The sequence below is a fragment of the Hydractinia symbiolongicarpus genome, chromosome 4 (genome assembly GCF_029227915.1).
Source record: "Hydractinia symbiolongicarpus strain clone_291-10 chromosome 4, HSymV2.1, whole genome shotgun sequence".
In the NCBI taxonomy this organism is placed as follows: domain Eukaryota; kingdom Metazoa; phylum Cnidaria; class Hydrozoa; order Anthoathecata; family Hydractiniidae; genus Hydractinia; species Hydractinia symbiolongicarpus.
The window spans coordinates 19,297,399-19,312,467 of NC_079878.1; the positions used below are offsets into that span (position 1 = coordinate 19,297,399).

Below are 15,069 nucleotides of genomic sequence, written 5' to 3' on the forward strand. Positions count from 1 at the left end.
AATTCGAACAGTTTTCCTGATAAATTGGGTCTAAAAATCTTGTTAATACGTGTTTTGCAGGCCTTATTATTAATTCGAATGATTAATGATGCGTCATCCAAACCTTTCGAACGTCTTTTTCGAACGTTTTCGAGAAAATCTAAAGAATTTCAAAAGAAAGACACTCTCATAACAATGTCGTCTGTGGCAGGATCAAAGCGTCGAATTGACAATAAGTCGTGCAAAATCAAGTACAAAGCTCTTAAAGCGTTGGAAAAGGGTACTGCGCCAAAGGATGTGGCAAAAGAGTTTAAAATTCCTCCAAGCACCCTGTCAACTTGGAAAAAAAATAAAGAAAAGATTTACAAGCAGTTTAACAACGGGCAAACATCGAAGAGATCAAAGCCAGAAAAATTCAAAGATGTGAACAAAGCTGTTCATAAATGGTTACTTATGATGAGGAGTGAGAATATCCCAATCAGTGGCCCGATGCTGAAAGAGAAAGCTCTTGAGTTTGCCGAAGCGTTGGGTGTCGAGTCATTTCAAGCTTCTCAGGGGTGGATGGCTAAATGGAAAACCAGGTTAGTTGACTAAGATTTTGTTTGTTTATCTTCGTGAAGATAAAATCTAAAAAAATGTTACAATAGCTTTGGTAGTTGTTTTTTCAAAATATAAATAGACTCTCTTTCAGAGAGGAAGGATAATTTGCAAAAGGATGCAGAAAGAGCGATCAACGAAGATGACGACCCTTTTAAAAGTTTAACCAGCAAAGTAGAAGAAGACCCAATTCCAACCCTCGATGCTGAACTCTCTTACATAAAACGAAGGTTTCCTGACCACATTGATCCTGACTTATCAACTGAAGATTTCATTGATTTTGACATTGAAGTCAGTACATCCCATGGGCGTCTGAAGACTGCTGACATCATTGCTGAGATCACTGGGACTCAAGACGAAGAATTAGAAGAGGTCGACGAAGAAGACAAGGAGGAAGAAGATAAGATCACAAGACCGACGGCCGAGCAAGTGCGTACAGCTATCAACGTCCTCGAAGACTTGAGTATTTTTTCACATTTTGGAGAAGAAATGATAGCTTCCCTGAGGGACTTGAATCGTAATATCGCCAAAGATTTTGATATGAGTTGTAAGCAAACAGTTATCACCGACTTCTTTTCTAAATAAACATTAAAAAATTCATTAAAAGTGTATTGTTTTGACTTTCATTAACCTAATAGCCCCCTTAAAGTTAGACTTAAGATTAAATATAACGTTTTTATCCAGCTGGTTCACGTAAAGGGAGGATATTGCGCTAAAAGTTGAAAACCTCTACAACTCGAATGTCTCCATAACTCGAACGATTTCCTTTTCCCCGTGGCTGTTCGAGTTATGAAGACTCTACTGTATTTCTTTCTTATACGTTATTAAAAAAATCGTCAAGCTTTCCATTTATTCGCGGATTTTGAAGAAGCAGTTTATTGATACGCCCTTGTAAATGAAGTGCCACTTAACTTTTTCAACGCAGTTTGTAAGTGTCACTGGAAAACATGTGAACAAAGGGTAGGATATAATTCCTGTTAAATATACGTTCCGAAGACCACAAAAGGCAATTGAGTGGATGAAGAGGAAAGCTCATTTCGTGCAAATAAAATTGTCCACTAGTTAGAGTGTCTGCTAATTGACTGTCCACTATTTAGAAAGTTTTGTATGAGGTTTTGACCGTGGTCTTGGCGGTGCAACGGAATTTTTCCATTAATTGGAGGTGTCCGCCAATTGGAATGTCTGTTAATTGGAGAGTTGTATAAGCAATTACGGTACCTTCCATGCAACACCAATATTTTTATATCACGGAAGTTATGAATAGAGGTAGTTAAAAAAGGATATAAAGAATTATTTGAAAGTCAAACGACTTTATTACTTTATTTTTCCTGCTGGTCAATTATAACAGAACGTTCTTAGAAGTATTCTCTATAGGTTTCTTCCTTATATAATCTAGAATCCATGTCAGTTGCACTCCGTCCTAAAAGTCTAAGAAACACTGGAGGTCGCAATATCTAAAATAAAATTGCTCACTGTGTACCATGTTTTGAGCTTTATTAAACTAAACACATTGTTAGAAACAAGAACTTTCGTGGTTACAGGTTTACAAAATTTAAAATCTAATTTAGCAAAAACAAATTTAGCGAAACATCTGTAACAATTACACCTTCGTTTCCAGGAATTTTTGGCGTCGTTGAGCATTTTATGGCCAATATATGTCCAGATGACCAACATTGGTGAACTATTAGAAATTTTATGTTCTAGCAACACAAAGTAAACATTGTGACGATATGCAAGAAAAAGTTATCTAGGTAACGATAAGCGATTTTATGTGTGAAAAAAATGTTTCTCCCATATCAAGGAGGCAAAAAATCGTAGGGACGAGGGTGGTAAGAATCCTCCAGCCAGACAGCTACCGAATGTTACTAAGGGCAGGCAGGCAGGCGTGTCTGCTTCCTACGTTTAGACGCTGCCGAATTGTCGAATATTCTGCGATTTTGAAAGTTGTTACATTCATTTAGGAACCATAAGCCAATGTGAATGATAGCTATTTAAAGTTGTGTGTTACAAGAAAACCTAAATTAAAAACGTTAAAAAACAAAACTGCCAGATCAAATTGCGATTATTCGTAAAAAGAGATTGAAAATTTAATTCAGACTTTAATTGTCTTAAAGTGTTGCTAATTTCCAGCCAAACTCAGTTACTAATAAAAAATAAAATAAAAGCTAGCCTAAAAAGACAAGCTTTCATACCATTATACTTGTATGTTATGTAAATTTTAACAAAAAGGGTATATTTATGTTAACAAAAAACAAACAAGTTTCAACCATTTTAAAAATATCACTTTCTCATTCCAAGGCTTCATTTTTTTCTACAAGAAACAATTTAGGCTATGTTGCGTATTCTTCACGTAAAGAATATACAAAATATATAAATAAAGCAATGAAAAAATATTGAATAATACAAAGATCTGTCATTCACCGTAAAAAGCGATAATAACGATGAAATGAAACAAAATGTATTTTTATGCTAGTAACATTTGCTCACTCAATTGTTTCACCGTACTTGAACCTTGCAATACATCGACAATTGTGAGCGCAAACTCAAATGCGGTACCAGGTCCTCTACTTGTAATCAAATTTTCATCACGAACAACCCTTTCCTCCGAGTATTGATAATCTGGAAAGCAAATCATTTGATTTCAAATTAATGACTTTAATTTCTTTCTATTCTTATTCACACAATAGACTGGGTACTAAGTACCATTTTACAGTTCCTTTGAGTCATTCACAACACGAAATAATTTTTTATTCAATATGATTTTATAACTATGCGCTTTTTTGTCTCCTTAATCGTCTCTTTATAAAACAAGAATTTTACTTTTTTTCATAAATGGATATACTAATGTACTCCTTAGGAGAAAATACCAAACAACGTATAAATGCCATTTCATACCCTGACCAGCATTCCTAACATACATGCTTGCTCGTTAATGTTCTTTCAAAAAATGCATGACAACATAAACAATTTTAGAATTTATGAGGAATCAATATTTTTGGGAGATTGTTCCATTCTAGCAAAAAGTAGATTTAAGTGGAATAATTGTATTAAATAAGTGTTTTTTAAATCGTTTTTTTTTTTCGGTGGATGTAAATATTTTTAAACATATAGAAAATAAACAAAAAAACAAAAAAAACATATTTTTAATTCTTTGCCCTCTTCCCTACAAATAATTCAGCTTAATAATAGAAGATTCCAACACACCGTGAAATTTCTCTTTAAACGTTGGATATGACGTCACTCGTTTTCCTTTACATATTCCATGAGCTGCTAAAGCAGTTGGAGCTAAACAAAAATAATCTGACATCATCTTCACACAGTACAGAAAGATCTACCTAAACATTTCTCTTCCGGCTGTTGCGTATAAACTGTTAAAAATATGATAACTAGACATATTTCTTACACTGTTATTCGTACAAATTTCAGTGCAGATTCAATTTGGCGATGAGGAAACATGATTGTCTTGGAAAAAAATTTAGCGTTAATTTGATTTGAAGGAGATAAATTATTCTTTTTACACGCATTTTGAAATTTCTACAAGTTGAAAATTTACAAAAAAATAGTATGCAATAGGGCAAAGAAAACTTTTTCAAGGGAAAATGTTTTATTTAAAAGTGTAATAACAGAATTGGTAAGACGAGTTAAAAAAAATCGCATTGATTAATTCAAAAACTTAAATTTTTCGTTGCCAGTTTCCCTAGTTTCTACTCACCTGCACATATCGCCGCTATAAAATTGCCAGCTTTGTTTTGCTGTTCCACTAGTGTCTTCACCTCTATAGACTGAAATTACAACATCAAATGTTATCACAAGTAAACACAAACAAAAAATTTAAAAAATGTAAAAAAAAGGATTTCTTAAGTATTATTATGGTAAATAGAACGCACAATCCATTATTAATTTTTTAATCTCACGAAACTGTTTTGACACGTACATACAAAAAGTTAGCAATGTGTTTAAAGTACCTCTGCCAGCACCTTTGCACTTCTACTCCTCCAGGAAGCACAACAACATCAAAAGTTTGCTAGAAAAATACAACATTTCTTGCAACATAATATATCATTTGCAAATAATACTTTTACAAAAATGTTTCGAGGGTGTATAATGGGTCTTACAGTCAGAGTTAAAAGCTTTTAATATGTTTTTATGCTGTCTGAGATGCCTTAAATATACTAAAGGCAAAATTGGACCTGACTGAAGACTGGTAAGTTTTCGATCAGTATGGTTTACTTCCACAGAACATTTGAGTGGACTTTAAATATCAAGGTTTGTTGGTTTATTCTTCCTTCTCACATTTGAGGATATGGTAACGCCTTTGACACACACTCAGTATATCTAAAATATCTTCAAATCCCAACGAAATTTTTTTTTTGAACATATGTGTTCTAAAAGATAAACAGGAAGCCCGGGTTTTATAAGAATTTCTGCAAAGAAGCCAATATAGCGTAACAAGTAAGGAAACTTTAAACTAAATGATTCAACACGAAGTCCAAAACCCGGTTCATACCATGAAGGTAATTCTTGTGCTAATTCGCTTGTTATTTGTCTGCGATAAAAATTATATTTGTTGATGAATTGTTATTTGCATGTTATGTGCTTCGAAGTTATTCAACAAATTAGATAAGAACATGCAAATATATTTCAAAACCTTTTTATATCTTGCGAATTGCGAACACCAAAGCAACACTGATTGATCTTTCTTGATCTGTCTTATGATGTTTTAATAGAAAAAAAATTACTGAGATTTTCTCTGTTAAAGAAAACGAAGCATAGAGCATAAAACAGTTATGCCAAAAATTAACAATTTTAGAAGAGGAAAGTTAGAAAAATCGCTGTCTTTAGTCTAATTTCCTTTACGCTGTACGCACTCTTTGATTCTCTTTAAAGAACAAGTTTTTAGATAATTTTTTTTTGGTTTAACTTCAGTCTTCTTTTTATTATGCGAAACATTAAAAAATGTTGTGTAGAGCATATCCTGATCATAAAAATCCATAATTAAAAAGTCAAGTCTTTATTCTTATGAATTCGTGTTCTATTTGATGTAAACAAGTTTTTAAAAAAAATCTTATTCGCATGCAAAAGAATTAAGTTTTTACATAAGAGTATTAATCGCATTGATGTTTGAAGTATTATGAGATGTTCTTTGAAAAAAATATCACCGCATCTCGAATTAAATTTGGTGTTTGTAGTAAAACGTTAGTAACCTTCCTTTTTTTAATACATGTCAAAAGAATAATAGTAATAAAATAAAAACATATGATGCCATTTAGTTTTACAATATTGAAGCTAAATAGTTAGGCTTGACAAAATATCATAAGAAAGTTTGCTTACAAAGTTGTGAATATGACAAGATGTCTGCTGCATGATTTAGATTTTTTTAAGTATTATTAGGCTACTCCCATAAAGGTTTTTTTTAGGAGCAACAATACTATTTATAGTGAAATTAATGTTATCCACGTCTAAGAGCGTATTTTAAAGTATTAAATGTGAAACAGACAACTGTTTAAAAGAAAAAGATTTTAAGACCAACATTAAAAATAAAATATATATGTAAACTAAACTATCCAAAAATTATTTTGAGAATTTAACACAATAAGAACTCCTCATGTAAAGATAAAAATCTTGTTTAAGTACAGATAATTTATTGCAAAAACAGAAATGAAAAGTCCTTGCAGGCTAAAAGATTTCGGATTTTTGTTCGTGTTTAATTTTGTTCCCTATACCTAGGTCGCCAGTAGCCTGTTTTATACAGAACTTCTACAATGTTGCTCCGTTATTTGAAATAAATAGGTATTATCCCGTGGTATTATCTTGAACTTGCAAAATGTTTCATGTAGTACAAATATCCAAAAAGTGATTTGTGAAAATAAATACTTAACATTGATAAGAAAGAAACGAAGAAGCTTTCAGCTTATCAATTTATTAAATATTATTGCTTGTGGTGTAGCGATATTTTGGAAATGTTTTATTATACCTGTGACATGACTAAAATCTTTATCAAGTTTAAAATATCTAAAGATTTGATCATAAAGTTGGATCCTACAAGTTTAAAACACAAAACAAAACAAAAAGGTTCATTGGTTTAGAATTCACAATAGAGACTAAATCCAAAATGCGATTCCGTGGTATTAATATTTAGACTAGCCAGATAACCCTGAGTCGAAACGCCAAGTTAAGCCACAAGTAACTGTGTTACCTGGCGTTGAACGCCTGGAAGAGCGATTAATAAGAAATGTAAACTGTGCCACACATTTAGATGAAAGGCTTTAGTATAGTATCTCATAAATTAAGTGAGGCACAGAACATTATGGTGTTTCCTGTGTAATATATTTTGAAAAAAATAGGCACACAACATTATGTCTTTCTGGTGTAATATATTTTTCAAAAAATAACTTTTCACAACTTTAGCTGAAATAAAAACACAGTTTACAACTCGTTGCTACCCTGTTATAGAAAAAACAGTTGGCTAACCTTTTTTATTTTTTAGAGAAAGTTCTCGCTAAAAGTTCAAAAATGAATATTAATCCGGGCTGATGGATTAGTACAGGCAAACAATGACACATATCCATATAGGCATAATACCCTTTTTTTAAAAAAAACTTTATCGTAACTTCGGATAAACAGAAACTCAGGAAACAGCCATCATTAACATTGGACTGAGCGCTTAGTACAGGTAAACTGTGTCATCAATGTGTTTAGGCGTAATATACACTTTTCAAAAAATTTTTTGCAACTTCGGTTTAAATAAGAACACAGGAAAAACAGCCTGTCGTTACCCTGTCCAGCTAAAAAACTCACTCATAAATTCTATTTTGCGGAGTAAGTTTTAATGACACTAATAAAAGGTGTTCTACTTACTGCATTTAACATAACAAATATTAATTAAGAATTTTGTAGCCCAAACTGCATTTGGCTACTTTTACTCTTCAGCCAGAAGTAGCTAAAGAGCTAGCTAGAAGACCCAGACATAAAAATAAATAAAAATATACCAAACTTTAAAATAATAAGAATAAATAAGGCAAGCTACAGCTATCTGGCTTTATCAGGAGGATGCTGCCTTGAAATCTAATTTAGCTAGCTAAAATCTTGAAATTGGTTTGTTTTAGAATTACACATGGCTAGAAAACATGATGATATTTTCATCTTAATTGGTGAAAACATAGACACAATGAAGAGAATATCTTAAATGTTGATAGAACTGAAATTTAGGCAGTTGAACAATCCGCAGCTTGGTGAAGAAGAGTATAACAAATATGGCGTCCCTCGTAAGAAACGACTCGTACCTTAACCCCTAGAGCTCAGTTTAGTTGCACAAAATCCACCTCGTTAAAAACACAACTGGTCACGAAAATTTGAAGGAGTATCTAGCATAGCCCATCAAATAATATTAAAATAACAGTCTATAACAATATTTGTGATCAAATTCATAACGCAATCTTTATTCTTTTCCCAATTTAACGAATATCAAGATACGCCATAGTCATATGACTATGGATACACACACAGCTGGAGTAGCCCTGGGTCATGGGGTCAGGTTGAACTTTAGAAGTCGTGACGTTACGGCAATCGGTTAAAAAAACTGTTGAAGAAGAAGGAGAAGAAAAAGACCACCCATTTTAATAAAATCTTGGATGTAATCCGAAATCTTAATTAAAACAGTATGATGGTCTGTGGTTTATTGTAAGTAGCAAAGAGTGACAGACACATAGAAAGAATAGAATGTGAATAGATAAAATATGGAAACCAAACAATTTTCTCAGTAAGCATAGAAATTGAATAAATTTCCTATAAATTACCTATAGGAGAGAAGAAGAACTAAACTGAACCTAAATACACTCTTGACTTGGTGCTTTGATAGTTCCCCTCAGCAATTTTTTTTCAACCATAAGCATATAAAAAGTTATTTTTTTTTTCTCTTTTTGATGTATTTGCCATATCTTGCTAAAATCTCATTTTCAGCATTTGAAAGAGAAAAGTTTTGTAGATACGGGTAATAGCAACATACAAGGTCCATTGCTTCAAATTTCAATAAAATTAAGTAGGATTTATCAAAAAGATTTCAAGCCATTGCAATAAAAAATTACTTTAGAAGAAAAAACAGAGATTTTTTCTTCAACCTATAAATACGTGTTATGCAAAAAGTGTACCACTTTTAAATAATTGATTACTTGTGCATGATTTATTTCAACAGTAGAAGAAAAATTTAAAATATGTGAAATATGTAATTTTTATTTCCAAAAATTGTACAACACATTTTACAAAATAAGATTTTTTCATCAACTTTTTTTTGAAAAAAAAAACGGATTAAAAGAGGTTATCATATCCTTAAATTTTTTTACCTCTGTCAAATCTTTTAAACATCGATCAGGTACAATTTTCACATCTCGACTACATGTTACTGTATCTTTATCCAAACCAGCAACAATAACATCAATCTAACAAAAAAGTAGGAAAATTTAGCTAGAAAACAAGGACTAAACACACATTAAAAAACATATAACACATATATACATAGCATAAACAAAACAGAGACTATTAACTGTAAAAAAAGGTAGGACAGATGTCAGGTGTGAGCATCGTCAGACCGTTACCCAGCTATCACATCACAAGGTAGATAACACTAGGTTGAGGATGGCTAGTGTAAATGTTGATACTCTGAGAGGTAGAGCAGGTGAAGTAGTTGAAATGTTAGAACGTAGATCTGTTGATATATGTTGTGTTCAGGAAGTCAGGTGGAGAGGAGCTTCTGTGAGATCTGTGGAAGGTAGGAGGGCAAGGTATAAGCTTTTTTGGATTGGTAATAGTGATGGATATGGAAGAGTTGGCATATTCGTTGCAGAGAAGTGGGTAGAAAAAGTAATAGATGTTATGTGTGTTAATAGTCGTATTATAGTGATAAAGTTTTTGATAGGTAATAGGATTGTCACTTTTCTGTCAGTTTATGCTCCACAGTGTGGACTCAGTGAGAAAGATAAGGATAAGTTTTATGATGAGTTAATAGCAGTCACATCAAAGTTTGGAGACACTGAACTTGTCATGGTGGGTGGCGACTTTAATGGTCATGTTGGGAAGTCATCTGAAAGTTATAGAGGTGTGCATGGAGGCTATGGATTTGGGAGCAGAAATAAGGAAGGGGAGAGATTGCTTGAGTTTGGAATGGTAACGGACATGGTGGTTTGCAACACATCATTCAGTAAGAGACAGAGTAGGCTGATAACATGAGTCAGGTGGCTGTAAGACACAGATAGATTACTTCCTGGTTAGAAAGTCAGACAAGAAAGGGTGAAGGACGTGAAAGTTATATCGGGGGAAGAGTGTGTTTCCCAGCATAGGTTGCTGCTTTGTGATATTATCTTGAAGAGTGTTAAAGAAGCCAAGTGAAAGTACAGGCCCCGTCATAAAGTCTAGAAGCTGAAGGAAGAGATTGTAGCAAGATAATTTAGTACAAAAGTTCAGCAGTTAGCCCACAATGGTCAGTGTGATAGTGACAATGTTGAAAGTACTTGGACTACTTTGAAGAATTGTCTTCTAGAAGCTTCTGATGATACCTGTGGGTGGACGAAAGGACTAGCTAGACATAGACAGACCTGGTGGTGGAATAATGAGGTTGACCACTGTATTAAGAAAAAAAGGAAACTTTGGAAAGAGTGGAAGTCAGGTGGTAGTAAAAATATTTACTACCACCTAAGCTAAGCGTTGTGCTCGTACAGCAGTGTATAAGGAAAAATCAGAAGCAGAGAGAAACAGATTTGCAGATGTGTTAAGAAAGGAAGACCAGCGCAATGAGGTATTCAAGATAGCAAAGCAAATGAAGAAGGCAAATCAAGATGTTGTAGGTGAGAAGTGTATACGTAATGATAAAGGTGTTTTGGCTAGCACAGAGGAGGAGAAAAGGGTAGCTTGGAAGAATTATTATCAGAGGTTGCTTAACACTGAGTTTGATTGGGATGAGGATAATTTGTCTGATGATGATGTTGTGGAAGGGCCAGCTATGCAGATCAAGACAGAATGGGTAGTGGACGCTATTAGGAAATTGAAGATTGGCAAGGCTGCAGGAGTATCAGGTATTGTTGCAGAGATGGTAAAAGCATCTGGATATATCGGAGTTGAGCTTATTACAAGTCTAGCTACTCAGAATATAAAGGATGGTGCTATTCCGAGTGAGTGGCAGTCAAGTGTAATAGTGAATTGTTTCAAGGGCAAGGGTGATGCATTAGAAAGAGGTAACTAGAGAGGTTTAAAGTTGGTTGATCGAGTAATGAAAGTTATTGAAAGAGTGATTGATAAGTTATTTAGAGAAAGAATTGATATAGATAAGATGCTATTTGGTTTTGTTCCAGGGCATGGCACTACAGATGCAATATTTTTACTCAGACACCTTCAGGAAAAGTATTTAGGAAAGAAAGAATCTCTATTTTGCCTTTGTAGATTTAGAGAAAGCTTTTGATAGAGTGCTTTGGAAGTTATTTGGTTGGCTATGGAAAAATTAGGTGTGGATGAGTGGCTAGTTACGATGGTACAGTCTATGTACAGCAATGCTAGAAGTCGTGTCAGGATTAACGATTCACTTAGTGATGAATTTAGTGTAAATGTTGGTGTACATCAGGGTTCTGTACTTAGTCCTTTGTTGTTTGTTCTAGTCTTAGAAGCGTTGTCGATGGAGTTCAGAACAGGTTGTCCATGGGAGTTATTGTATGCAGATGATTTGGTTCTCATAGCAGAGTCGATGGAAGAATTAGTTGAAAAGTTTGAGAAGTGGAAGAAAGGACTAGAAGAGAAAGGGCTAAGGGTAAACACAGCGAAGTCTAAAGTCATGATTAGTAGCATTGCAGCCAAGTGTGACCTTGTAGTTGGAAAGTGGCCTTGTGGAGTTTGCAGGAAAGAGGTTGGTAGTAACTTAATTTTTTGTCAGACTTGCAAGCATTGGGTACATAAGAAGTGCAGTAGTATTGGTGAAAGGTTAAGAGCTGACATTCAGTTTGTATGCAAGCCTTGCAAAGGTGAGGTTATAGAGAATGAAGTATTTCCAGCTTCAATGATGTACAACAGTGGCTCGTTAGAGATAGTTGAGAACTTCTGTTACTTAGGTGATATGTTGGGCAGTGAAGGGGTGTTGGAAGAAGTGTTATTTGCAGGATAGGTTCGGCTTGGAAAAAGTTCAGAGAGTTATTTCCTTTGTGGACTAGCAGAGTCTTGTCAATTTAGTTAAAAGGTAGGTTGTATGAGGCCTGTGTAAGAATTATTATGTTGTACGGTAGTGAGACATGGGAAGTGAAGCAGGAAGATCTTGACTGTTTAGAAAGGAATGATATGAGAATGGTTAGATGGATGTGTAATGCCAGCCTGAGAGACAGAAAGAGTTCAGATGAGCTAAGAAGCAGGGTAAGTATCCGTAGAATTAAAGATGTTATCCAGATAAGAAGATTGAATTAGCTGGGGCACTTGGAAAGAATGGAGGGGGATAATTGGGTAAGAAAGTGTAGAGACTTGATAGTTCCTGGGGCAAAGCCCAGAGGCAGACCGAGAAAGACTTGATACAGAGGAAGTTGAGTTTAGATCTAACACAGTCTAGATCAGATTGGAAGTGGGTCATTAATATACCTCGTCCAACCCATGCTAGCAAGGAAAACGGACGTTAAGCCGAGAATGATGCGTTAGCTATTGGAGAAAAGAATATAAATATATAATATATGGTTCTTCTTGATTTGCAGAGTCTTCAATGTATAAAAACAGAGTCTTATAATAACCAAGTATGTAATTTCACACAGAGTTGATTAAATTTTATCTCTTTTCACAAGAGTTCCAAGAATTTTCGAAAAAATATTTTGTCAGCCATTTTTAATGTAAAGTCTTCAACGAGCTTCGAATCAACATTTCTTGACAAATTAGGTGGTTAAATTGATAGACTTTGAAGCTAAAACATAGTATTGTTATAAATAAATGAAGTTATACATGATTTATAATTCCTGGCTGTAATTGGGCGATGGTCATGTATGGGCAAACCCACTCTATATCAATCAAGTTTATAAGTTTTCTACGATGATTAACAAGCTTCACTATTATTACGCTCCTCTTTATTTAAAGCAACAAAAGTCAACTCAGAACACCAGTTTTGTACGCAGAAGGCGTGCGCACAGGTTTTATCCTGCCGTATTCGCCGATTCGGTTTGATGTCATAGCAATTTTTTTGGAGGTAGAAAGTTTCCGTATTTTAGGTGAAGAGAGTGCAGAGCTAGACACATTTTGGAGTTTGAAAAACAATGTTAGGAAGTTTGAGCAAAGATAATTTTTTGGAGCCAAATCTAGATAGCTAAGCATCACTTCCAGACAGATTTTTATTGTGGTACCTTTCGTTAGCTAATTATTCTTCCATTTCCACATTTTTTAGCATTCTTCCCCCTACAAACTAGGTTTGTTTTCATCCTGCGAAATTTTAAAAATGGCGGATGTAGCATAAATGTGATTTGTCAATTAAGCAAAATGTCAATCATCACTACGACAACAAAGCTGAATCGAATCGCCGAATTCAGACTTCGCACGCAAAATTAAAAAACATCAGACTCAGAGAGATAAACCTTAACTTTTTTGAGACAATATTTTACTAGTATTTACATCAGCCAGTACACTATAGTTAAATCCACCCCAGCAAATTTAAGGCTAATGCCAAAGGAAGTCGTACCTCAGTTTACTGTTGGCCGCCCGCATGTATATTTACCACCGCATGAAAAATGTCATTATTTAAAAAAATGTCATTATTGTCTTCACTTTCCCTCCAGAGAATGAAAATATGAAGTAATCACTCAAAGAATATCTTAATAAACCTCTCTGACATGCTTTGCACATCACCACACCATCATCACTGAGGATTTTCAACAAAAACTCGAATCACCGCGCATGTCGTCATGCTTTATTTCCTGACCCTCTGATTTTTAGTCGCCCCTGAGCCACATTCTTTAACCCTGCATGAAAAAATTACTAAATCGGCATAGTAAAACTTATAATAAAAAAAATAAATAAACAAAAAAATAATTAAATATTTAATATACATAAATGATGAACATATTCATCACAGTTCCACAAAGAAAGAAATGAAATATACTCAATGCATTCTAGTTCGAAAAAGCTATTACGTAATTTCGATTGATGTCACAATCGATCAAAAGTGTTCTTTTTTTTAATGTTTTCAAATGTAATGTATTGTGTTAATTTAAATTTCGAAGGGCCTTTGTTCCAATGCGTGGCATACAAAGTCGTGTGATCAAGCCTTGCCTCATTTGGATATATGTCCCAGTCTCCAGAGGTTGTCTTTCGGTGTTATAGTTCTGGTTCGGGCTTCGAGTTTCCGGTTCAAGCTAGCTAGGCGGAGGGGCAAAATAATGAATAATGAATAATGAAAATTTCCTGCATGGTACACCTGAGATACAGACAACGGTAAACTGAGGTACAAATTCCTTCGGCCTAAGGATGCTCAAATGTCATGCTTATAAAAAAACATGTAGCTAGCTAGCATGATTGTTACCTGTTAAAAAAACGAGACATTGTATTGCTTGTCAAAGCATTGCAGCATTTGCTAATTTTAACAGGTGGAATCGTAAAGTTTAGCAGTAGCAGTGTCTAACTTCTGCAACTTGATGGACTTTCACTTTCGTTTTCAATTATGCATATTAAATCACTTTTAAGACTTTCATTTGGGACAAAGTTCAAATAAACAGAACTAGAAGTTACCTTTGCTCGTCTGAGAATATCTATTGCAATCACAGCTTCCATTTCCTCAGCTCCCGAAGCAAGCAACACAAGCGCTGTCTTTGTCGCCATTTTCCCCTTCTTCTTCCAGCTTTCCTTGATGGTCCGGCGAACTTGCAGTGTGATTCACATCTGCATCCTCCTTCCCAGGCTTTACATGTCAAAAAGTCAAGAAGCCTTTGGAACGGGATTGCCCATAAAAATATGAACACGCATTTTTCATTTTGGTTTTTAATCAAAAATATATTAGCTCGAGACGAACTAGATGAACGTCATTGAATTTAAGGGCATTTTGCCTTTTTGGTTTAATTTAAAAGCCGACCGCTCCGTAATAACGGCTCAGGTGCCAAGAAACCCTGGGGACGAATGAGATAAGGCATTTCCAGTCTTCGATCGTCGGTGTTCAGCTTGTGTGCAGTTAAATTGTAATGTCTGTGTGTTGGAATGGCATATACAGTAGACGTCCGTTAATTCGAACACGCAAGGGACTAAATTATTTGTTCGAATTAACGAATGTTCGGATTATCGGAACTTCAGAAAAAACTAGAATTTTAATAAATAAATAAATTATGCTAATGTAACTTTATTACAACTTTACTACAACTTTTTATAAAAATCTTTTAACGTTGTTTGCTTAACGATGGGCGAGGCCTCCAAATTCCTTGTAAACTTCATTTTATTGGAAAGAATTTTTTCCACCATTGATGCAATAAAAATGAATAAAAATGAAAACGTTTTTTTACTTGGGAC

The 15,069-nt window shown here is 34.3% G+C and overlaps 2 protein-coding genes across 2 annotated transcripts in view; one reads left to right on the forward strand and one right to left on the reverse strand.

The window, feature by feature from the left end:
• LOC130641673 (tigger transposable element-derived protein 6-like) overlaps positions 1-1,581 on the forward strand; it is a 34,876-nt gene extending 33,295 nt beyond the window's left edge. The window contains exon 2 of the mRNA XM_057448584.1: positions 84-1,581. Coding sequence (XP_057304567.1) covers positions 175-573 — 399 coding nt within the window. The 5' untranslated portion in view covers positions 84-174 and the 3' untranslated portion in view covers positions 574-1,581. The remainder of the gene's footprint in view (positions 1-83) is intronic.
• A 1,264-nt stretch (positions 1,582-2,845) lies between these two features.
• On the reverse strand, positions 2,846-14,651 carry LOC130642300 (protein dj-1beta-like). Its single transcript, XM_057449390.1, has 6 exons — positions 14,302-14,651; positions 8,916-9,011; positions 4,511-4,600; positions 4,289-4,358; positions 3,781-3,861; positions 2,846-3,195 (listed from the first exon to the last, which is right to left on the reverse strand). Exons 1-6 carry the CDS (start codon positions 14,389-14,391, stop codon positions 3,041-3,043), a joined length of 582 nt encoding a protein of 193 aa, XP_057305373.1. The 5' UTR covers positions 14,392-14,651; the 3' UTR covers positions 2,846-3,040.
• Positions 14,652-15,069: the final 418 nt, after the last annotated feature.

Coding starts and splice junctions, on each gene's coding strand:
- LOC130642300 (XM_057449390.1), bottom strand. CDS start 14,391: ATGGCGACAAAGACAGCGCTTGTGTTGCTTGCTTCGGGAGCTGAGGAA. Junction 4,601..8,915: donor GTTTAAAAGATTTGACAGAG/GTAAAAAAATTT, acceptor GTATTTTTCTAG/CAAACTTTTGATGTTGTTGT. Junction 4,359..4,510: donor ACATTGCTAACTTTTTGTAT/GTACGTGTCAAA, acceptor TTGTAATTTCAG/TCTATAGAGGTGAAGACACT.